Here is a 25316-nt window from a genome sequence, read left to right on the forward strand (position 1 = left end):
CAGATGAAATAAGCCCTGGAAATTGATGTAAACATTGGCACAGCGAGACAAAAGGATCCCCTGTACGTGGGAGGCAGAGCACTTGACGAGCAGTTGATGCGATTTCGGAGCCGACGGCAGGATAAGATATCAGCACCATTTTGGGGCGACGACGAGCGGGCCTCAAACGAGGAGGAGGATGATTTGATGTGCTGTCAAAACGGAGAGAGCGTCTGTGTGGTGCGCGAAGTCTTTAGCTGTGATGTGAAGGCTCCACCCTGCAGGAAATCACATCTGGGTAAAAAGCCATTGATCGTCAAGAGTGAATGATTGCAAGGCAGCATGTTTGTTAGACTATTTCATGCACGAGATATCACAAACTCGAAGCATATTTCCTTCTGTGACCATAGATAGAACAAGTATGTCCACACCATTTTTCTATCAGGGTGTTATCTAGAGCTACAATTTGTGGCAAAAAAGCCTCAAATCTTGAAGTAATGAATGAGATAAGAACAGAAAATTGAGATAACTATTGATTGATTTATAGTCAAAGTAATATCAAAGAAAGAAACAGAAACAGTACTTTCAAAAGTTTGTCAAACAGACAGAAAAAAGAAGATTTTTATGTCATGATTAGTGCAGAGAGGTATCTCAGTTGAAACAGAGCAAGACTAAAGTGAAGATTTTTTTGTGGGCCATAGATGGATTTTTCCATAGAGGAGCCAATCAAAAGACGAATAGCCTTCCTACCAGAGGTAACCAAGGAGTACATCAGTGTGTGGTAGGCGTCTCCTCTGGCTACTGCATGTTACTGATGTTGAGCGTTGTCAGCACCACCTGGCAACGGAGACCCCCCACCAGTGCAGCCGGCCACCATGTCCGCCGACAGCGGCGTCGATGAAACCGAGATGCAACCGCTCCATCCCGGCGGTGGCGGCAGCGATGCCCAACAGGACACCTACGACCCTCCGCCCAGCAGCAGGAAGCCCATCAAGAGCGCCCTCTCGAGCCGGTCCAACCGCACCCGGGTGGGCTTCCTCGGGGTGGAGGAGGACGATATCGACGAGGACGAGCACTCGGAGATGCGAAAAAAAGTGAAGCAGGAGTTTAACAAGATGAACGGACGCTCGGCCACCCATGCGCGGCTGGCACAGCAGCGAATGAGCCTGCTGGGCAAGCCGCTGAACTACAGGGTGTCAAAGCGGGATGCCAAGTTCCGGAAGGTTCAGACTCGAATTTACAACTTCCTCGAGAGACCCACGGGCTGGCTCGCTGTTTTGTATCATATTTCTGTGTGAGTATACCAACACCTTTAATACTTGCTTTTACATTCATAGAAGTCTGTTTGTATAATATATGTTCACTGTTTTGTATTGTATTTCTTTGGGGGTATGTACAATGTACCGACTGCAAACTTCCCTGTACACATTCTGAGCAGCCTTGTTTGAGTGATTGTGTTTCAGAGGGAGCTGATGTTTCTGTACCCCCATCTGCATATGTTTGAGAGAATTCGTAGAAAAAGGCTGGCTTGTCATTTATAACTGTTGCTCCTGCTTTAATAGCTAACATGGCAGTCCATTCAACCAGGGCCTTGATGCTTAAAGGTCAAGATCAAACATAAGTCTGAATACTCAATTCTGATTGGCTGATGCCCAACTTGTATTTGGTTTTCCGACTAATGCTTGATTGCATCTATTTATGCAACAAGGCCCTGATAGCTTTTGCAGTGAAAATAACTGTCGTGATCTCAGACATACGTTGTGATGAATATACACTGTACATCTAGAAGGTATGGATGGTACATCCAAGCGATACATTTAAAACACCAATTGGTGCTTGTGGGTGCTGCAATGCAGAGGTCGAAATGCAGTTTGCTGAGCAGAGATACTGCTCGTAGTGCACTGTCGTCTATTTAATCAAATATGCCTCTGATATGCAAAGGTTGTACACCATGGGCGATACTGAGCGATGTGTGCTACTATGTATCCTGCATATATATGTATCTGAACATTGATTTTAATCACCTTCAATAATAACCATGTGTGTGTCTGATCCCTGAGCAAGCTTACATGTGTTCTCACAAAGGTAATTGATATCCCATTGTTTCTGAGGAATGGTAAATATATACTAAATACTGGGAAAAGAGAGCTCTTAGAAAGGGAGTATGTTTAGATGGTAATTTCTATTTAAAGATACTTCTGCTGATGGCATGGTTTGAATCAGAAGAAAATGAGTCATTTACCAGGAGTTTCAATATGATAGGCTGAGATTACCTCATGAAATCTTGTATAGTGGTTTGGGATCTTATTTTCATGTGATAGGTTTAGTCAATGTTTATCAAAAGTAGCATTATTGTCTGTTTGCCCCATTTTAAAAACCTGATCCCCCCCCCCCCCCCCGACAAAAAATGCAACAACAAATGCTCAACATACTGCGCTGATCATCACAAATCCTCAACCTGATTTCAAGCTATCCCTCTTGGCAGAGACATCTGCTCCGATACAGAAATGCAGGTACATCAAAGATTCATAGACAGATAACACAAGCAAAACAACTGAGAGATGGCAGCAAGCCTGTGTATAAACTTAGCCTCTCCGTATTTTGAATTCAGGTGTGCCATCACCAACATTAAAATCAATAACAGCGATGGAAATGGATCCGATAGTCTAATTGTTGGCGGAAATGAGCCTCAATTTCAGGAGTAGGTGGGATGGGGAGAAAGATTGAAAAAAAAAAAGTCGGCGATCGGATCGATGAGGTGAGAGGAGAACCAGCCGGGAGGAACCGATTTCTTCTCTTAGCCTCATAACAGGAATTTTGCCGATTGAATTTTGAAAGCAATGGGATGTCAGTTGTTGGCAGATTTCTTTACCAAAAGGAGAACAAAAAGTGAGGGCTACAGCTTGCTCTGCACATTTTTTCATGCATCCTCATCAGTCAGCAGCAATTTTTAAATCTTTTTATATCAGATTTCATTTCATTTTCAAACTTGAGTAAGCAGCTGATCAATATCCGCTCAATTCTCCGTGAATGCTGCGAGATTAGATATTCCAGTCAGTTTCCCTCCATCCACTAATTGACAAAAAATGCTAATGGTTGCCATTCAAACAACATTGATTTGTTTCTCTTCTCTTTATGTACATGGATATCCACTTTGGAAATTAAGACGTTTGAGCAAAACATCAATGTAATTTCAATTCCCACTGTGTAGACAGGGGACAATATTTGCATGTAAGACTATTTTTCTGTTTGAGTCTAAAATCATCCGTAATGAGTATAATATTACTGTAATCTTAAGAGCTTACACACAAAGAAAGGCATCTTTGAGTATGTTCTTTTTAAAACTGTTCAGGCTACAAACACATGCCCCTTATCCAGCTAAACCAAACTGAAGAAAACCTTTGGACCATGATTGACCAGTCGAGATTCAAGAAGTGTGTTTAATAGAAATGTGTTTTCAGTCTTGTTGAAGACTAACGAAAATAACTCAGTGAGCCTGAAGCAAGTTGCTGGGAAAAAAAAATCACCAACATGATCTTTCATGACTGTGGAACACCCAATAGATGGATACAGAGAAATAGACAGCTGGTTTACATTTGTTTAAACCATCACGTTCCAGGGAAATCTTTGCTGGAATTCTCATCTTGTTATTAGATTGGCAACTGTGAATTTCACTGCATAGTTTATATAAGAGGATGTTTACACTGAAACAGATTCATTACATATATGCAAAAAAAAAAAAAAAAAAACAGAAAGAAACTTACATGTAGAGAGAGTAGTAGGACTTAAATTGTGTTGCCAACTTAAGGAGAAGTCATAGATTTAGCAATGAAGAGGCTTCTGGAGAGAATGCAATTGAAACAGAAAGTTATGTAATTTTATGAACAAAAATAGACTCTGATGTAAAATATTGTTTAACTCTACCTTATGCTACACTAACCAAGAATACTTTGAAATGAAGAAGATACAGCATCAAACCAAGCAAATGTTGTATCTGGGACTTGGTGGGTTGAGGAGTCGCTGGCATGGTTTTTTGTCCAGCCAGTATTCATGCCTGTGACCCAGATTGCATTAACATGGGTGGGGGGGGGGGGATTTAAAGTGAGACCTAAATGTCACACACACTTTTCAGCATTGAGAACAGACAACAACAACAGCATTTTTTTCTTTTAACTTGTTGAGGATGTGCTGATTTTGCTTCGACATGACCATTTCCCATAGACACCTGCCCGAGTTAACTGGTAACTTGTCTTCAACAGGTTAATGTCATCCACTTCAGCTTCCCAACAGATAGATGCACGTAAACATAACAAAAAGAGAGAAATATACAGAGAAATATAAAAGGAGATGAAAAAAAGAGATATATAATGGTGGGAAAGAAGAAGAAGGATAAAGTGGACACATATCATAACAGATATGTTAAAATCGAATAAAGAAAAAATTTAAAGAAGTGTCAGATGTAGGCAGGGTATGCTGGCAGTGAAAGTGGGGAAGAGGTGTGTTGCTACAAGAAAAAGAAAGTAGTGAGAAGTGTTCACATTATGTGCAAAGCTATTAGTGGGAGGGGCATGGCGGGCAGATGATAGTGACACTATGTCTAAGGTGAAAGCAAGAAACTCTAGGCTGTAGATGGCACGACAGTGGTGAGATGAGTTATGAGTGAAAGCGAGAAATTGAAAGGACTGGTATGATTAGGAGAGAAAAGTAAACTCCCTAGAAGATGGAGAGCTGTATTACTGTATACACCGAATATTTCGCGAGGTTGATATTTTCACGAATTTCACGAGTCCTGTGCTATTCGCAAAATTAAAGGTGAGCGAAAATAATGACTCTGATCCTATTAAGAATGTGATGCACACATGTACATTTCTCCGTTCAGTACAGTACTCCACGATTGCGAATTTAACTACTCGCAAAATCGTCAGGAATTCCTGATTCGCAAAAATTTAGACTCGCTAAATATATGGCGTATCGTCGCTGGGGCGACAAGACCTCGTATCTCAAAAATGTCAAATGTTCAGGAGAGCCAAAAAACATGGTGACCAAAGCACTATACTGAATGGGATAGCCATTCCTTTGACATGCCGTGGTGGCTTCATTTTTGGGGTAAGACAGCTGGGATTTGGACAGGACATCACTTAACCGATTATTTGACCACTAATGCAAAAAAGTCATTTTCATCAAAATTTGAGATACAAGGTCTTGTCACCCCAGCGACGGTGTACAGTATCGTGCATGTTATTACAGGACACTTTGTTTTTCACTACCACCAGATCTGTTTCAACTGAGTAATAAAATGTGCAGGTGATGCCAGGTCATGCAGGGTTGTGCAAGAAAACTTGCGAAATGTGGTGCAGGAAGGTCACAGATAAGGTCGTAGATGCACTGCCCTATGATCCATTAAATTTGAGACTTCCGCTGGCTCATGTTCATGTTGACATATATGTGTGATCATAACCAGTGGAGGATCCAGATGGGGGTAAACCTGGACACGCGTCCCTTCTTTATTTTTTGTTAAAACAAAAGAAATAAAAAGAAAAAAATTGGGGTGCATACAACCCACTTTAAATTTTGTAAAGGTGCCTCCCCTTTACAGAATTCCTGGATCTGCCTCTGATACCCCATTCATACTGAGAGTTCTCTTGCTTCAACTCTGGACCTGAGGCAAGATAGCCTGAGCTTAAGTTAGCGCACTCTTAGAGGTGGTTTGGGTCCACTTCATGTCTGAGCTATAGTTGGTACAAAAGGTATCTTGAATTCAGCATGATCTAAGTTCAGTAACCCAAACATGTGACAATGGGTTTTGCTTTCTAGTGCTTATGTTGATTGACCCTCGATGGACGCATTGTGTGGCACGCAATTCACATAGTCGAGAATGGCCATATAAAAACACCAAATAGCTAAAGTCATACTGCTACAGAAGTGGGCTAAAGTTGTGTGAAGTATAAAAGGAGTATTAGAGTGAAAAAGACGAGGGGTGGCTGGAGGTGGGTGAAAAAAATATCTACTTCCCAGCTTTCTCAGAGAGGAATGGTTGAGATGAATTGACACTTAAAGGCATAATTTACCATTTGCAGATGAAACAAAAACCCAGCATTAGAGCTTCAAAATAGTTCTAAAATGTGAGTTAGGGATAGAAACAACCAATGTGAAAATTTGAACCGGTATAATGGATGTTAAGTATTGTTAAATATACAAAATGTGAACAATAGTCATAATAAAAATGTTTCCAGACTAAACCGTCTACCATTTTGGTTTAATGAGAAAAATTGTGATATCTCCTTATATTTTAGGCTTCATTGCAAACATTTTATATGGTAGGATGTTTTGTGATACATCTGACCTACACATATGCATCAAAAGTTGATATCTTAAACATTCTTTAAATCACTGCTCCCAAAGGTAAACAGGACCTTTAACCCACCTCCTCCTGGGTTACTGTCATTTCTCATAGGATATATACATGGTCAAGCCACTTCCTGTAAGCAACGGGTTAAAGAACGGAGAAAGAGGGACAAGGTATTACTTCCCATTGACATGTCCAAGTATTCGATCGAAGCACTTGTTTTCTGAGCAGGTGCCAGTATACTAGAGGGTAACCCCTTTCAAGAAAGGTCATCCTGTTTGGGTATTTCTCCCCTCCCCCATCTCTCTCTCTCTCTCTCCCTTTTTTTTTTTTGGGGGGGGGGGCGTAAGGGGATGAAAGGGATGCCACACTGCACCCTTGGTATTGTCAGAGTGGCGCACCTGTCATGGGCGGGAAGGTCAAAGGGTATCTTGTCAAAAATTGGTGCGACTCATCCCTGTTGATGGAGTAGGTGCTAAGTGCTATCTAACTGCTGTCTCGGTTTGTGGCCTCGAAACATGAGCACTTGACTTGGCCGCTGAGTCTTCAGCCAGTCGATATTGTGCTCCTCTTCTGGTGCCAGATTTAAGTGGAGTCGTAATATGGACAATTAGCAGTATCCTACTCCAGCAGATATATTCAAACTGTGTGGGCACATGAGTGGGTAGGCATACCAGAGGAAAATAGGATAAAAGTTTTGACTATATTTTTTTCTAAGTATGCTTATCACAGAAGTTTGTATGTGGGACTAAGTAATATTGATGCATGAAGCAAAGTATTTTCATCTCACAATATTATTCCTAATATAGATATAGTATATCTTGTGGACATTACATGCATGGCATACTTTTCCTTTCTCATGATTATGAATAAATTTCAGGTTTTAAATTCTCAATTTTTGCTCATTTTCCAATCCATGTGCAGATTTTAATCAATTTTCCAATCCATGTGCAGATTTTAATTAATGATCCAAATGTCATCTTAGCTCTTAAATTGGTTCTACCTGAACACATAAATGGGTCACATGCTCTTTAACTCTTTATGTGCCACGTTCGCACGTCCGACTCAGTCAACGGCGTGCCAACTTCGCATATTCTGCTCAAATCCACAAACCCGCCCAATCCGATCGATATTTCGCCAAATGCCGTGGCACAATGTAAGCATTTTTTGCACTTCTGTTCCTCTCAAATATAGCTTGCATTTCATGTGGGATTGACTATCAAGAGTTGTTCTCTACTGAATTTGAGAGTGAATTCTCAGTTTCTGTCATTGTTTTGTGTGCAAAAGTTATTGTAGCTACTGGTCATGTGAAAGAAAAACAATCATAGATTTGTCATACAATAATACATCAAAGCAAAGCTTGGCATTTTCTCTGCAACTTACGTGTACTCACTATTTATCCAGCTCAGTGGAAATCTATAGAAATTACATAGACTTTAAAAACGAATCTTTTCTCAAAGAATGACTTCGTTAGTGTCTCAGAATAATGTGGCACACGGGGTTTCTACCATGGCACATAAAGAGTTAACAGGCAAATATGCATCAAAGAAGTTTCAAGTCTTCCTTTGGCTGCAACTTCCAAAGCCACCAACTAGCTAGCATTCATACCACATTTAACATGTCATGTCTTTATCTCAGAAAAAAAAAAAAAAACGTGATCTGCAATGACAAATATGGAACTTCTGAAAGTCATATATTACATGTATGCTTTATGTGGGAAAATTTACCAATTTCAGAACTAAAATATATTTGATAATATGGTGCCTCATTTAGGGCTTTGCTTTCAAATTTGGCAGCCTCGCTATTCCATCATTTTGTTCTCATTCTGACGATTTTGTTCCTTTTTTCTTGCTTCCTTGAAGAAGTGCCACTTTCAATTGCCTCTTGTTCAGCACGACACACTTCTGACGTGACACATTTAGGGGAAAAAAATCAAAACAAAACAAAAAGATGGAGTGTTGAATGTGGGATGATTTTCCTTCAGAATTTAAACAACATTTCACTTTCCAGGGTATGAGAAAACAAATCTGCACGTTTCTAAATTGTGAAATTACGATGATCAATACTCTTAAAAACCTTGGAGCCTCTCCGCAGGCGGAATGCTCAAATTGCTGCATCTGTCTTCTATCTGTCAAGTCGGTTATTTCTCCTGGCATATATACGTGTTGGAGATTAATCAGAGCCTGTATACAGCGGAGAGTATGCATCTAACCTAGTTTTCCAAGAGCGAAATTTCAGTTTGTTCGTTTGTTTTCCTTCTTTTTTTTTTTTTGAGTAGTGCGGTTTTTGTTAGAGAATGTAAACTGTGTCGAGGCATGGCTGGCACATATTGTATTGCATGTGACCCTGTGGACAGTAGGCAGCACGATGGCCGCAATGTACGAAGGAAAGGAGAGAGTATATATGCACATGGAATATGGTTTTAATGAGATATTGCATAAGTGAGCCCACTTTCTCCTCTTCTTTCTTATCATCCCCACCCCACCCCCATCTCTTCCCGACACTCCAATATTTTCTCGTAGTTGAATAAATACTTTGCATAGCCACAAAATATATAGGACAAGTACTTTGCCGAGAACTCTGCGAGAAGATGCTGGGTTCACGTATGCCACATCCTTTGTGCGCGGAGGCGGGAACCATGGCGATGACCCAGTACCCAAGGGAGATCAAGTGATTTATTGGAAGACTAGACAAACTCGAGAGACGGTAATTCCCACGTCCCCACCACTCTCGAAGGAAGATATTTCCGCCGATATGAGTTTAGAGATGTTTATTTAGCCATCAACGTATTTGTCATGGAGTCTTACGATAGTGGGAATACGCGGAGACGCGGCGATAGTGCATCCGCCATTCTTGCCCGGCTGCTAAGTACGTGCCTCGGGGGTGGGAAAATGGGGGCTGGCTGGGAGGAGGGGGGGATGGGACAAGCTGCTTTTGTAACAGCCAGCTTGTCAAAGGTAAACCAATCAGAGCATGACAGTGTTTGTACAACCGTGGGCATATTTATGCGGGAGTCACAAATGAAATGGTGTAAACAAACAGCCAGAAGGACGGAGCTGTCCCTGATAACCTAACCTAGCCAGCAGAGATGCTGAAGTCTATCCCGAGAGGCTTGATTCAAAGGGCATTAAAGGCGCCATGGCAACCCTTTTTCTTAATTCTCTTTCTGAGGTGTCGCATAGCATGCGAAGATGGCTTTTTTTTATTCGTTGAATGCAAGAATGGGATCAAAAGTCAGCCATGTCTAAAGAATAATTCTATTTTTCAAAATTATCAACTCATATTTATAGTACAAACGTGGTATCTTGGCTCCCAAGCAAATTTTGTGAGTTTTGCTTTGTTTTTGTTGTTGGGTTTTTTTTTTTTGTAACAAGCTGGCTGTTACAAAAGCAAATGTTGTGAGCTTTTGTAACAACCTGTCTCTGACAAAAACAGCTTGTCCCATCCCCCATCTCAAATACCATTTATCTTTACTTCACTTTATCAATTCCTTCTTCAATCAAGCCCCTCTGCCCACCACTATCCAATCATGATGTTTGGCAAAAATAGCATCACCACCACAAGTACATCACTTTGCAGTTCACTTGGTAGAAAGCGTGGCCCAACTTTGTGGCAGTACTTTGTGCCAATTGGAGGAGCTGGTAGGATTAACAGTGGAGACAGTGTACAGGAGGAAATCATTCTTTCGTTCATTCATTTCTTGGTGCTTCTAGTTAGGAATCCCTGTACAGCAAAATCTGGACCGATACTGTGTTCATATCTTAGGGAGATAATGAATACTCATGCAAGTTATGGCATCTACTGAAATTGGCAAAATGACTGATGGATATGAGATGCATGTATAAGTAACAAAATGTGTCCAAGTTTGCTTCTTTTTTTTGGGGGGGGGGGGGTCCCTCTCTCAATTTGGAGCCACAGGAACAGTTTGGAAAGTATGCCCAGTTGCCCTTAAAATACTTTACTCCCATCTCCACAGAAACAAAGTCTCGGGGAAGTGTGATCATATATTTCATGAACAGAGTATCTGCCATTAAAAGTGTCTTAACCTGGGCAAAGATTTCATCTTTGCACTAAAAAAGAAAGGGCACTGGCTCGAGCTGTCATGTCCAATGCGCTCAGGAGTTCTTAACAGATAAAATGGGCTTTTTGAAGTGTGTTTGAGTTCATCCAGATGGATTCCTGTACACATGTTACCTTAGTCATGGTGGATATTACATTGCCAAGATTTCATTGAAGATCACAAGCCAACTGTCATACTTAAAAAAAAAAGAAAAAAAAGAATTAACATGTGGCATAATTGTACTGGTAAATCATTCAGAGGTTTCTTGATTATGTCTTCATATCTAATGAAGATGACAAAATGTTAATCCCCAATTCGGATCTAACTTCTGCTATCTTTGCATGTGTTCTTCTAATTCTTTGTGCCAGAAAACGTGTGTGTTACTTTAATCACTATTTTTCACATGGTTTTTATTTTTGTACTTTTGATGACTTTAACAACTCACAAATATATTAACTCTGATCCCAACAGGAAAGCAACATGCACATCTACATTTCTCGTTTCATGACTTAACTCCACAATCACAAGTTTAACCAACTGCAAAATTGTTGGAAAGTCCCAATTCACAAAACATGAGACTCAATTACCAGAATATGCTGAAATAACAGTAACATTGATTTACAATTAAGTAATGAACCTGCATTCATTGTAATTCATTGTGATTTTTCAGTCCATTAACCTTGATGCAAAAAAAAGTCCAGTATTTGAAAAATAAAAATTGCCTTGAGAACCATATGCAGTCTTGATAGTGATTGCCAGACATTATTTGACCTTGCTATTCAATTGCTTCCTGATAATGCAAAGTCACAAAAAATGAAATCAACAGCCAATGTTGTTTCATCCAAAGTAGATTGCTAAAGGTTAAGAAATTAATTGTATGTATTCAATACATTATAAGCATCTATGAAATGTATAAATAGGATTAAACCACATCAAGTCCAATGTACCATGAATTGGAGCAACAGTCATAATGTGGTCTTTTTTCAAGAAAGTTTTTAGTCCCTAACATCATTTATAAACTAAATCAAAATGTACATCACAATCATTCATAATCTCACTTGCAATAAAATACTGCTCTTTCTCTCTCCCTTCTATCTCTATCTCTTGGCCATTCTTCAAAAGAAAAATAAATGAAACCACAATCCTACGTTTGTTTAAAGATACTTGTTTTTGTTCGTAAATCATATTGAATCCAATTACCCAACCAAACTAATTCCCCAATATCTGTCAGTGTGTCTGTGCTGTTCTATGCTGATCGCAGAGTCACATGTCACTTGTGACCTTATTGCAGCAAAGCGTGAGATTTATGTCGGTGATTAACATTCTCCCAGAGGGGGGTCATTTAGGCCCGGATAGAATGCCACCCCTGTACCGTCTGACCAATGCGTTAAACAGTTTGGATGCACTCTTGATTTATGGCACAGAGGAACAGGGAATACACTGGAAACAAATGGAAGTGTGTGGCAAAAGGGCGGAGGAGAACATCCAAGGGTCAGATCTTGAGAGAATAAATTAAGATGGAGAGGGAAAAAAAACCCCTCTGTTTTCTTTGCAGTGCACAACTCATTCCAGCACTGTGGATTAGTGGCTAGGTTTCTGGAACCCCAAATGGCACATCCTAGGTTTAAATCACGCCTTCGATGACATCCTCTGGCCTGACCCCTCTTTAGGTCCCTCTTAACCTAGGTGGTGTACATGCACACCAAACAATGCAGGTGCAATATATATTGGCAAGGTTCTTTTGGAGAATGGTTACAGTTTGTTATTCCAGTGGTTCGCTAATCTAAAAGTGAAATTAGGTTTGTTTTTGAGGAAGGTTCATTAACGCACACCTTTTTAATGTTTGGATTAACAAATTTCATGTCATTTTTTGATAAATGAATCTTCGAAATAACTTTTTTTTCCCAAAACAAGAATAGTGTTTTTTGGAGAATTGCTCTAGTTGATTTCATTGGGCATGCTTGATATGTGCAATTCTCCTATTTTTATGCCTCCGCCACGAAGTGTCGCCGGAGGCATTATGTTTTCGGGTTGTCCGTCTGTCCTTCCGTTTGTCCTTCTGTCAGTGATCAATTTTCTGGACAGCGTATCTAAAAAAACCGTTAGAGATATCCTAGTGAAACTTGGCATGTATATGTATGAGTGGGTGAAATTGTGCCTATCAACTTTTTGGCACACATGCTCAAGGTCAAAGGTCAAGGTCAAATACTCAAAATTTCACTATTTCCCCCATATTTATGCAATGCCTGAAGGTATTTTCTTGAAACTTAGTGTATACATGAACTACCAACTAGAGATTCTCCAGAGAGGGTTTCGGTTGTGAGGTTAAAGGTCAAAGGTCAAGTGAAGATGTTAAATTTTTACTTATTTCTCCATATCTCACAATGGGTTCAAGGTATCTTCATGGAACTTAGTACATATGCATGTACTGACTGGCGGTGATTATCTAGGGAATTTAGGGGTCATGGGTCAAAGGTCACGGGGTTAAAAGACAGGGTCAACTCTCAAAATTTCACTATTTCCCTGTTATCTATGCAAATGCCTGCAGGATTTTCCTTGAAACTTAGTGTATGCATGTGTTACTCAATAGAGATTCTCTTGAAAGTTTCTTGCTAGAAGGTCAAAGGTCAAATGAAAGTGCTAAATTTCACTTCTTCCTTAAACTTATAAAAGGGTCAAAAGTCAAGTAAAAATCCTCAAATCCCCAAATACCTGCACTCTTAGACAATATAGCCATTCATCCAGTTCAACATGGTTCATGGAAAGGGAACATGCAACACATTTGTGACAAACCTGTCATTTTAATATTTGGTTAATTGTATGTGAAACTGTCATCACACATTGTCAAGACATTGTACTATAGACCTATTAGGAGAACCATGCATTATGGCGGAGGCATACCAGTTGCCATAGCAACAATTCTAGTTTTAAAATCTAAAATAACATAAACCTGCATCAATATCTACATCTTCAAACATGTGAAGAGAGGATGTGTTTGTACTTGTGGAATATGTTTTTCTGCATCAGTATGTTTTCTGATTGCAGATATTTGTAGCCCAAAGCAATTTGTGATGCTCACTTATCTCTATTATGTTGTTAGAGAGGATAACAAACTAGCAACAGCAACAGCCATATATTGCTTTCAGCATTACAATCTCTGGTATCTAACATTAGTAACAAAGAACTGCCTGCAACCTTTGCTCAGCTCAGAAATATTGCTGATGCCTGGGAGTGGTTAAGCCAAAGTAATGACACCTGTAAAATCAGTTATGATGGTGTTGTAAATGTGACAGTGCTCAGTAATCACACTTTACAGGAAATGATATATGACGACTGGGAAGATAATATATGAAGTCTAGACTTCCAAACCATAAAAAAAAACACACTTTATATGGATAGTGATATCTTCAGAAATGCTGTGCAAGGAATGCCCTTATGGGAAATTAAATCCAAAGATGAACCTCTCATCAGAGCGTTGTATTGATTGGTTGATATTGATTAACCCATTGGCCACAGAAACCTGGTGGTTCCTACACAAAGTAAATGAGGCTCTCCAGACCTGGTAGGGAACAGGTTAATTGATTTGCCCCTGGGATCAAATCTATCTGTCTCTTTTTCTCTTTCTCTTCCTTTCTTTCTATTTCTTTATTCTCTCTATTTCTCTCTTTATCTATTTATCTCTCTCTCTTTCTCTTTGTATAATATATACACATATACATGAACATATTTGTGTCATTTTCATGTGACTGGATATGAAGAGTTTGTTTGCAAAAACCGATAAGTCCATTTTTGAAGATTTTGAAATACGGTCTCTGTCATAAAGTACAAAATAATACCTTTTAAATGATATATTGGTCACTACATATAAAGGTATATTTTTGAAGTTATGGTCAAAAGAAGCAGAAATTTTCTTATTATTCCCCTTATTTTTCTTGACATTTAATCGCAAATATCTCCATTTGACAAATATGGACTTATCGGTTTTTGCAAACAAACTCTTCATATATCTACCCAAGCAAGGTAAATGATACCATGGTACCACTGAAGAATATATGGCATTTTTAGTCACAAATTTCTTTGCCTTTTCTCATATTTCAGTCATTGTCAGATGTGGCAGGGTCTCACGAACGTACATGGAATCACCATAGCCTGTACGAAGACTAATACAGATTACCTGCCACTACATTTGATGTATGGTTTGTGAAAGGTGTCACAAATACTAGAAGTCACTCACACATAAAACAGATACAAATTTATGAAGACATTTGTATTAAGTTTCAGAGCAGAGCATCACATACACAAGGTTTTGCTGTAAATTCAAAGCACAATACAAGTCAAGCTAATGACTGTTGTAACTTCAATATCAAGCATTTAAAATTATGGGGTTGGAAGACACACAAAAAGGCTTATGGTCTATGAAGCATGCAATCTTAAATTATATTTTAAACTGTTTACAAGCAACAATACATAGAGCCAAACTTTTAAAGATTGACTGCCATGTTCTATATGTTTGTAATCATTTATTGTACATCTCAGCTGGATATTGTATGTCACTTTATTATATTTGATGGGTTTATTTTATTGAAAAATATGAAAACAAACTGGAATTGAAATATGTTCCTTATCTTAAAGGGATGGTACAGTATTGGTGGAGATGAGAATTGACCTTTAAACTTTTTGCGAGATACCAAGAAAACACTTATGATATAGTACAGAGCATACCATTTTAAGAGGAATTCAAAGTTAATTTGATGAAAATCAGGTTTGGAATGACTGAAAGATCCAGAAACAAAGTAAAACAAAGAGATCGTAATAAAGTGTGGGTCCCACACTTTATTAGAATCGCTCTTTTTTGGATATCTCAGCCATTTCAAAACCAATTTTCATCAAATAAGCGTTGAATTCCTCACAGAATTACATGCTCATTCATATTTCATAAGAGCTTTCTCATTATCTCAGCAAAAAAAAAAAAAAAAATGTTAGAAACCTGAAATTACATCTCAACCAAAACTATACAATCCCTTTAACATCAACATAGCCAATCATGAAAAAATAAAGACTTAATGAGAATAAAAAGAAAAAAAGGACAAATGGAGATGAGAGATGCTCAAGTTTCTTCTAACGTATAGAAGAAAATAAGAACAGTCTTCATCTTCTTCTTTCCATTGAAAATAGTGCACTTACCTTCAACGAGTATTTGACAATGATCTAACTTGAAAGAGTACAATATTTAACAATGTTTTAGTGTTCTGGCTCCAAGCCAATATCATCCTGTCTCCTGTTTTTGTTTGTTTTTTTATTGTTTGATTTAAGGCAAAGCCTTCCATGTCTGTGTGGCTTTAACATTCTCTGTCGACTGCTATCAGAATTCCAGTAGTTTATTGCAGTTGATAATCTTTCTTTTTTTTTACGAGTAAGACAGACGTACCAATTAGGGGTTATAAATGTGTCAGAATGTTTGGCTTGGGGATGGGTTCCTTGGAACTGTCATGGACAAATGATGTGTAATTATCAGTACTTCAAGGGAAATCAATCTTCCTTTGAATTAGGTTGCAGAAGGAGTGGTTAGCCTAATGGAGACTCTAAATAATGTTATAGCTTTGTTTTGCTTTTTTTTTTTTTTTTTACTTTCTTCCTAAAGGACTTGTGCGTGCTTGGGTGCCAACATCTATCATAGTAAATTATGTGTAGGTTTTCACTTTTTCAAGTATATTTATGATACCTGTTTCAGTCAGTGAAAGAGATATAGTAAATTCGTAAAATATTTAGTCTCATTCTATGTAAATGTAGTAGTGTGGACATGCAAGGAAAAAAAAGTAATGTTTTTCTCCATGTCAATGTGTGTCCATGAATTTATATGATTTAATATGTGATGTATAAGCACATCACGTAGAGATAACCAATGTCTGTGGAGAACATTTGAAGAGTTTGTTTGCAAAAACCGATAAGTCCATATTTGCCAAATGGAGATATTTGCGATTAAAGTTCAAGAAAAATAAAGAGAATAATAAGAAAAAAATTGCTTCTTTTGACCATAACTTCAAAAATATACCTTTATATGTAGTGACCAATATATCATTTAAAAGGTATTATTTTGTACTTTTTGACAGAGATCGTACTTCAAAATCTTCAAAAATGGACTTATCGGTTTTTGCAAACAAACCCTTCATTTATTCTGCTTTAAAGGTCCAACTAATATCATTATGCTCAATAGGCCTTCCGTCTGGCAGTTCAGTATGTTGAACATGAAGGCACATTCAGTAAGATCATCATTCATGAAATTAAATTTCGGTGTCTGATTACTTTCACTGTACTTGGCTTGACATTTTATTTTTTCTCTATTTTGTATAAATTTGTTTGTTTTGTTTTTAAGGGTGTGTGCCAGGTAATAGCCACTCTAAAATGCATTGTTTGTGCCCTGGTAGCAATTGTTATGCATAAGATGTCAATCCTACGATGTTGAACATGAAACATGCTGCTCGACAAACTTGCACTTGTATAGAAAATCAGGGGGAATGTGTACTTGTATGATATGTGATACAAATGACATAAAACATGGTGCTTGCTGAACTTGATCTATGGATCCAAACTCAGTACAAATGATGCACAAATACGCCATACAAGTCTGCAGTGGTTTTATGTGTGTGTTGTTAAGTTCCCTGGCATTTCAGTTTACATTTTTATCTGTAGATTTTATGACTGCAATGTTACTCTGTGTCACATAGTGGAACAGACTATGTATAACGGACATAATGCATCACCCATATAGGCAGAATGGTGTAGTTAATGTAAATGGGATTTCAGCCCATAAAGTGGCAGGAATAACTCCATATTCAGGCATTCTGACAGGAGAGAACAATGCGTGGGCAAAGTGCAAGATCGTAGCATGCCACCGATCCACTCATTTATCAAGCATCCTAATGGGACGTTTTAAGGTGGGGATGCCGCCAGCAAAACGGGTTGATTGACAGTTTGGGGACAACATCGCACCTAATGCTATACATGGGACTGTGGAGACGGGTGGCCTGCCCGAGTGATAATATTCGACGCTGCAGTGATTCTCTTGGGGGCAAACATACCCACACATAATATGGTCATGTCTGTACTGGTTAAGTCAACATTAAGCCCAGTGAGTGTTTGAATGTTAAGATGGGATAGGAGTAGAGAGAGAAAGGTGTTGGGATAAATAGACATTTGAGATAATCTGTAATCCCTTAGTATAAAGATGTTATTTTTACATACAGATATTTTTGCAAAATAGAAAGGAAAAAAATATATATCCTCGCTAGGGTGACAAGACCTTGTATCTACAAAATGTCAAATGTTCAGGAGAGCAAAAAAAAACAAAAACATGGCAGCCAAAGCACTGTATCAAATGAGAGAGGCTTTCTAATGACATGCCATGGTGGCTTCATTTTTGGGGTAAGACAGCTGGGATTTGGACAGGACATCACTTGAGTGATTACCTGACCATTAATCCAAAAAAAGTCATTTTCACCATAATTTCAGATACGAGGTCTTGTTGCCCCAGCAACGATATATATTATCTCCTGATTCCTGATACAGTGCACTCCCGTTATAACGAACACAGTTATAATGAAATTCCTGTTACAACTAAGTAAAAATTAGGTCCGCAAGATTAACTACTATATAAGATGCATTTCTATTGTTTATTATACCCCCGCCAAACGAAGTTTGAAGGGGGTATATAGGAATCAGCAGACGGTCGGGCGGTCGGGCGGTCGGTCGGGCGGTCGGTCGGGCGGTCGGTCCGTTGCAAATCTTGCGTCGCGAACTACTTCCTCAGTTTTCAACCGATTCCCATAAAACTTGGCACAGATGTGTGCCTTGGGTTGTAGATGTGCAAGACGTATTTTTTGACAGTACCCAAAAGTACGTTGCCATGGTAACGGCATATTATGAGCAAAAATGGGTACAAATCTTGCGTCGCGAACTCCTCCCATAGTTTATTAATTTTTCTGAAATTAGGTACAGATGTTCATCTGAATATGTTAATGTGCAAGACACATATTTCCGCAGTGGCAAAAAGTGCGTTGCGATGGTAACGGCATGTTATTGGTAAAATATAGGGCAAAATGCTTCATGGCAAAACTGCTTCATCAGTGTTCTTCCAATTCTCATGGAATTCATATTGAATGTTTGTCTTAGGATATAGGTCAGCATGACACATTTCTTGACAGTGACAAAAAGTATGTTGCCATGGTAACAGCTCACATATTATGAGCCAAAATGATGGAAAATTTTGTGTTGCAAACTACTTCCTCAGTTTTTGCCCAATTTCCATGAAACTTGGTACAGATGTGTGCCTTTGGTTGTAGATGTGCAAGACGCATTTTTTGACAGTACCCGAAAGTACGTTGCCATGGTAACGGCATATTAATGGCAGAAGATCAAGGAAAGATCTTGCGGATTTAACTACTTCCTCAGTTTTTTGACCAAAGCTTATGAAATGTTGTTTGGCGGGGGTATAACCAGTCGCTGTAGCGACATTTCTTTTGTTTTGTTATTTAAAAAAATCAATATAATGAAAGAAGAACTGCCAGTACTGAGGACTTCATTATGATGGTAGTCCACTGTATTTCATCTACTCAATTTGGTCAAGCCCAAAGTTATGAGATTTTCCTGCAGGCACACCCACTCAATGTAGGTGTTGAAATCATGACTGAAATATGCACCATATCTAAACTGTTAAAAAGAAAAAAAAATTAAGCTGTAAAATTGTCAAAGTTCCCTACCACAGATCGGGGGGGGGGGGGGGTGGGGGGCATCCCCTTCCCATTCCATACCATCCCCTCCCTCCCCCCCCCCCCCCACCTCCATCACTTTGCTCTCTCACGGTGCACTCCAAGCTCTCCCTCAATGTAATTGGCAGCCCTGAATTTTCCTCGTGGGGGAAGTCTGGGTATATCCGACAAGAAGTTAACCGAATCAAAGTACAGTGCGAGACATTTACCCGCTTGTCATGAAGTGTCACCGACTAATCACGGTTTGATTGACATTATTTAACATGGAAATTCACCAAACCAGCCCCGTTGCATATGCATGTGTGCTGATTCCCGAAAGGTTACGCAGCACTTGGAAGATGAAGTGGGAAGTAACAAGTTCTAGAATTTCGCTGTTTGCCTCTCTTTTACTCTTGATTGACATTATTAAACATGGTATTCCGTGAACCACCTCTTCTGAATAATTGTGCCGAAACTTTAGAGGGTAATATAGAAGTATGCTGCAAGAACCGACAAAATGGGGAATTTCCCCATTAATCGTAAAATGTGCTTTGGGGTGTTTCATATTTTACGTAAACCTGACTTTATGTATAATGCATGAAGAACAAATCCTATCTTTCTTACTCATTTTGGTTCATTCTGGGTACTGGCAAAGAATATGGTGTCAGCATATGGCAAAGAATAATCTCTAAGCTTTAAAATGATATATAACTTCTTCAAATTAGACCATCTCAAGCCATTCAAAATGTGATTGAAAGAGAGAAGGTTAGAAGGTGAAGTTTCATAGAAAAGGAAGAAAAAGAAAGAATTTGAAGATTTGTGTCACTCAAGGGTGCTGTGTAGTAGGATCAGTGAAAACACACTTTCCAGTGAAATGAGCAGCACATCATGCCTGTCCAAAAAATATGCCAGTTCAGAAAAACTCCTATTATCTTGGTTATGGTTTTGTTTTAACCCATTAATTTAAATCGCCAAATTTTGACAGTAGGTAGAAAAAATATTACTCTCCCAGGTAAGACAAACTTTAAAAATATGAGTTGGTTAACCCAAATGGCATATTTTGGTACATTACAGAGAATCCTAATCTGTTGACTATAAATGTGGTAGGTGTTCAACACCAACCAGCATTTTGTGACAGGAATAATGTCAAATGTGTGAGCAAGGAACAGCAGTCTTTTGGCTTGCCCATGTCGCATCTCAGCCAAGCTGAGAGAGAAATCTGAGGATTATTGAACTCAATTTGTGAAAATGAGGAGGCAAAATTAACGCATATCCCAGAGCTAGATTCTATGGAGCAGATCTGTCTCAAGACTTTGAAGGTTTTACCCCTATTATTACTAGCTACAACTCTACTGCGTGAGGTGGCAATAGTATTAGGAAGAGATAGTTCTGAAGGGGTTAAATTGCTAGCTACTGTCTTTGGGACGTTAGCATCAATTCAATAAGTCAGCGAAGCATTCTCACCTACTTGCATTTTGCAAGTATCGTGGTGGCTATACGATCTTTAATTTGGCAGAGCAACTGCGGTGATGTATGGAAGAGATCTGCTTGAAAAACTGGGCAGAGGTTCGGATTGAGGGTCATGACCCCATGCACGCTGTGCGATGATGCCCGGCACGCCACCTCGCGTGCAATCAGAGCATGTCAACCTCGGCGCTTGGCTACGTAGCAGCCGAAAGCGATTCAACATATGTGATTGAAGTACAGACTGTGTCTCCAGGATCACAACCTGCTCAGTAACTTCACATTGAATGGAGTTGGTCGAAGTTTCAAAGGCATACAATGCAAACTGGCCTGGTATCTCTCTAAATTTATATACCATCTGAGTACTGTTTAAAATGTAACTAATATGCGTCTCTTTTGAAAGACAGCGATTATCCTGTGTCTCTTCTTCCCGTCACCACTTAATACCACCTGTTGTTATGTAGTGTCATAGTAAGTCTCATTATGAATTGCAGAAAGAATGGAAGAGAATATGGAATATAGCTTCCTTTTCACTGAAGCTTTCTCTATCTTCCAAAAACAGTTATAGAGATACATATTGATGGGTTTGTCAAATCAAGTTTAAGCTGTTGAGTGTGGTTCTTTTTTGGTGCTCTATCGGTGTTACACCACAAGAACCAATGCAAAGACCCTCTATCCCCTCCCCCCCCCCAAAAAAAAAAAGAAAAAAAAGAAGAAGTTGACTGTCATTGTACAAATTTTGTTTCGCAGTGGGTAAAATTGCTGTTTCGCAGTGGGTAAAATTGCAATTTCCTTTGTTGGTTCATAAGTCACCATGTAATGGAATATATCACAATTCCAGGGAAATTTGATTTAATCTGATTTAACTTCATTTAATTCATTTTCATTTTCACCAAATAGATTTAAATATCCAAAACATATCATGCAGATGAAAATATTGTGCATATTCCTTATAGATTATGACATTTGAATTAAAAAGAAATACTCCAAACGTTTTTAGTTATTAAACAAACATTTTTGGGTTTATCATTTATTTGATTTTCATCAAATAAGCTTTGAATCCCTCTTAAAATGGTATGCTCCATACTATATCACAAGTGTTTTCTTGGTATCTCGCAAAAAGTTAGAAGCCCAATTCTCATCTCCACCAATACTGTACCATCCCTTTAAGTGCCATTTTCAAACATTCTGAAAGTAACTCCATCATCAGATAGAGCAAAATGATTCCTTGTCACTGATATTTCACTTGTTGCATAAAAAGAAATAGTTTTGAAGTCATGAAAAAAAAAATCCCATTTTCTCTTGTTATTTTCTTCTCTCTTTTTTCGCCAATTTATTTGCACATACGTCATCTTGACAAGAATGCAGTTGACTCGTTTTGCGATCATTTGTCTTGTCTTGTTTTTTGGTCTCTCTTGTACGCCCTGCCCAGACAAGTCAAGCGCGACAGAATACATATATCATATCTTTGGCCAGAGTTGTCTTCTCCAAACAATTCCCTTATTATCCGTTCTCAAGGCCCGCTTATCGGAAGGAACATATCATATCGGCATCTCTCGGCCAGGACAATAATACGGATGCCTGGCATTTCTCTCTCTCTCTCTGTACACTCATGAAGACCAGTATCCACTCGAATATATTTGTCTTACTTTTCGGGCGGAATGTTTTTCCCTGAATGCAGTGAAATTTGCCAACCTTCTCAAGATAGCTTTCTGGTGCTCAGGCAAAATGTCGACATCAGTAAATCTCTGTTTTGTTTTCCATCTTCTTATTCTTCTTTTTTTAAATAATTTTAAATGGCTTCACAGTGCTCAGGTGAAATGGCATTTGTAAATCTTGTTTTTCTTTCTTCCTGTTTTGGAAAAAAAGAGAAGATAAGCTTCGGTTTCACTGAAGTCACTCAAGATGAAAGACAGGTATCGAGGAGACGCTATGATATTAATGTCTTTAAGGCTTGAAGATATTGATGGGACTATCAATAGGCTGTTATTCAAGTCCCACGAGACGTTGCACCAGCATCCCCCCGTAGTATTAGATTTAATCTTGGAGTCCACTCAGCACTACCTGGGTATGAGGGAGGGATACGATCAAATCACTTTCCATCATGAAGATATTTTTTTCTCCTTAAATTACGCATCAGTTTAGTTTAGGGATATCAGAAGGGCCTACTCATATACTCAGACATTCGACATGAAACTTGAAACTGTTTGAAGCTGATGTATAGGGCAGCAAAGTAGGTAGATGAGTGCTGTACTTTTAGTTTTGCAATGATCAGCTTTTGCATGCATGCCATTGTTGATTCAGGGATTTCTCCTTGCAAAGAACAGAGAAAGAGACAGACAGATAGATAGACAGACAGACAGACACTATAACTGCTATTCTAATTCTCATAGAAAAATTGTATCTATGTAAGACTTTGGAGATGCATTATTTTAATTCTCTTTTTTAGTAGATGTACTTGATGATATCAAACCCTTAAGGTCACTTTTGCCATAATGGATTAAATGAATTTCAAATATATGTTATCTTAAATGGATGAGGATTCTGCATCCCAAAAAGCAACAGTTATGGTGTAAATACATTGGACAGTAGACAAACAACATGCCTGTCTGGATCAAAAATCATATGTCAGTGTGTGTCCTTGTGTGCATATTTATGAGTGTAGGTTTCAATAATATATTATTTCAGGTCATTTGGTAGCCATATTATGAAAATGTCAGAATTTTGCTGGCCTCTGCGGCTTTGGATTTCATACTGTTAAAAGTATGCTGCTGATGCTGTGCAATTATATCCAATTCTGAAAATTGATGTCGCTTCGATGCGGCCTCAACTCCAATGATGGGTATTTGCTTCTTCTTGGGAGCTTAATGTGGGCTGTCACTCGCTATACTTCCCAGATTTTCTGCAATACTTTGTCTGTGCACTGCAATTATTATCAAATAGCCCTGCTCATCTGGCTGTAAAGGTCAATCCGCTGCCCTGGCAACGAGAAATTGATGCATGCCTTGGAATTTCCGCTTATTTTCGTGTGGTGCCTGAGGCACCTTCAGGTCAACTGGAGATAGTAAATGATATCACTCATATATTGAAGTGGGTTTCCATCGGAAAGATGCCTTATTCCTTTACTCACTGAGTTCCATGCCAAAACAACATTGTCTTCCGTGAAAAAAATTGGAGTTTATTATGAACATATCCACAAAAAAAAAATGAGAGGAAAATTATACAAGTACAGTATGTAGTGCCTGTAAACTATAGTGCTGCTAAAATTCTCATAACACCTGTTTTGTTTTATGCAGAATTTCATCTGGGCAGAAATTTAAGCAGAAATCTTAACTAGTGTCGCAGCACAGTACTAGATGGTTTTAGTGGCCAACTCTAATATCATGTGTGTGTATGCATATGTACACATATTATGTATAAAAATGTCATAAAGTTTGTTGTTTGTAATGATTGTTTGAAATTTCAAGCCCTGTTCCTTTAAAGTCAGATGATCAGAGAAAATTACAACCCTGCAATAAACTTGATGTGAGAAAAACAAGGTATTTAGTTTTGAAGTTCCCTGTAAAAAGGCAAATATTAATGCAACAGACAACGGCAGACGTGTCAGAAAACATCAGTACAGTACCTCAGCTGATTTGCTTGTACGATTATGATTGATGTCACCACTTAAGAAAAAAACAAACATTGTGTTGAGCATTCTATAAACCAGAAATTATCAAACAAGTTTACAGGTCTTTTTCTTTTTGCTTTATTAAAGTAAACTTGGCAGAGCTACCAAGTCTCACACATTCTACGTGAGACTCGCGCATTTAGGGTCCGTCTCACGATCTCACGCATAGCACCCATTTTTCTCACGCATCAGGACTATAGTTCAAAGGATTAAAGTGATAGTTGCGATTGAAGATATATTTCCCTTTTTTCTTTCAAAATAAGTAAAAAATAGTCACTTAAGTATGCACCAGATCGCACCATTAAGAGCTAAAAATTGAAAAAGCTCCCTCCCACACCCTCGCTCGCACGCGCGTGCACACTGCGCGCGCCAAGACGCCGAGTCATAAAAACCTCACTCATAAACATTTTTTGAACTTGGCATCTCTGACTTGGATATATGTGATTAAACCTTCATTCTAGTTTCTGTGATAACTGTTTTTGCTTCGTCTTCATCATCTTCTTTTTCTTCATCTTCTTCTTCTCCTTCTTTTCTTTCTTCCTCCACTCCTTCTTCTTCTTCTTCTTCTTCATCTTTTTCATCTCCTTCTTCTCCATCTTTTCCTCCTCCTTCTAAGAAGCGGTGACTGTAATTACAGCCCGTCTGAGTGGAAAAGGCAGCTCCAACTGAGCCCGCATTGTTCCCTAATTGGAACCGCCCGCCGCTCACCGATTCCCGACATTCCGAAGTTCATTAGCGGTGGCAGGGGAGGGGAGACAGGGGGCCTGCTTCAGCCGATTTTAGCTCGCTTCTCCCTCGTATTGATGAATCTGAAGCCACTCTGTCCCTCTGGGATAGGTGTTTATCAATTCTGCAAGGGTTTGACAGGTTTCTAATGACCCGAGGGTCTTCGCCATGAGATTTTGCATGAAGGAATCCACCTGTCCTCCGAAAATTCCCCAACCTTTGAAATATGAGCGTCAAATTTCATGCCGCTATCTTCAGTTCTGTGCTTGATTGCCTCGAGCGAGTCGACCAAAGAACTTTTAAGGAGAAATGTCAGTGATGTGTGGG

The 25316-nt window shown here is 38.9% G+C and overlaps 1 protein-coding gene across 1 annotated transcript in view; it reads left to right on the forward strand.

Annotated features, from left to right (window-relative positions):
* Positions 1 to 854: 854 nt before the first annotated feature.
* Positions 855 to 25316, forward strand: part of LOC140239455 (potassium voltage-gated channel subfamily KQT member 1-like) — a 74873-nt gene continuing 50411 nt past the window's right edge. The window contains exon 1 of the mRNA XM_072319291.1: positions 855 to 1273. Within this exon, the coding sequence (XP_072175392.1) occupies positions 855 to 1273 (419 nt within the window). The remainder of the gene's footprint in view (positions 1274 to 25316) is intronic.

The sequence above is a fragment of the Diadema setosum genome, chromosome 16 (genome assembly GCF_964275005.1).
Source record: "Diadema setosum chromosome 16, eeDiaSeto1, whole genome shotgun sequence".
Taxonomy (NCBI): Eukaryota; Metazoa; Echinodermata; class Echinoidea; order Diadematoida; family Diadematidae; genus Diadema; species Diadema setosum.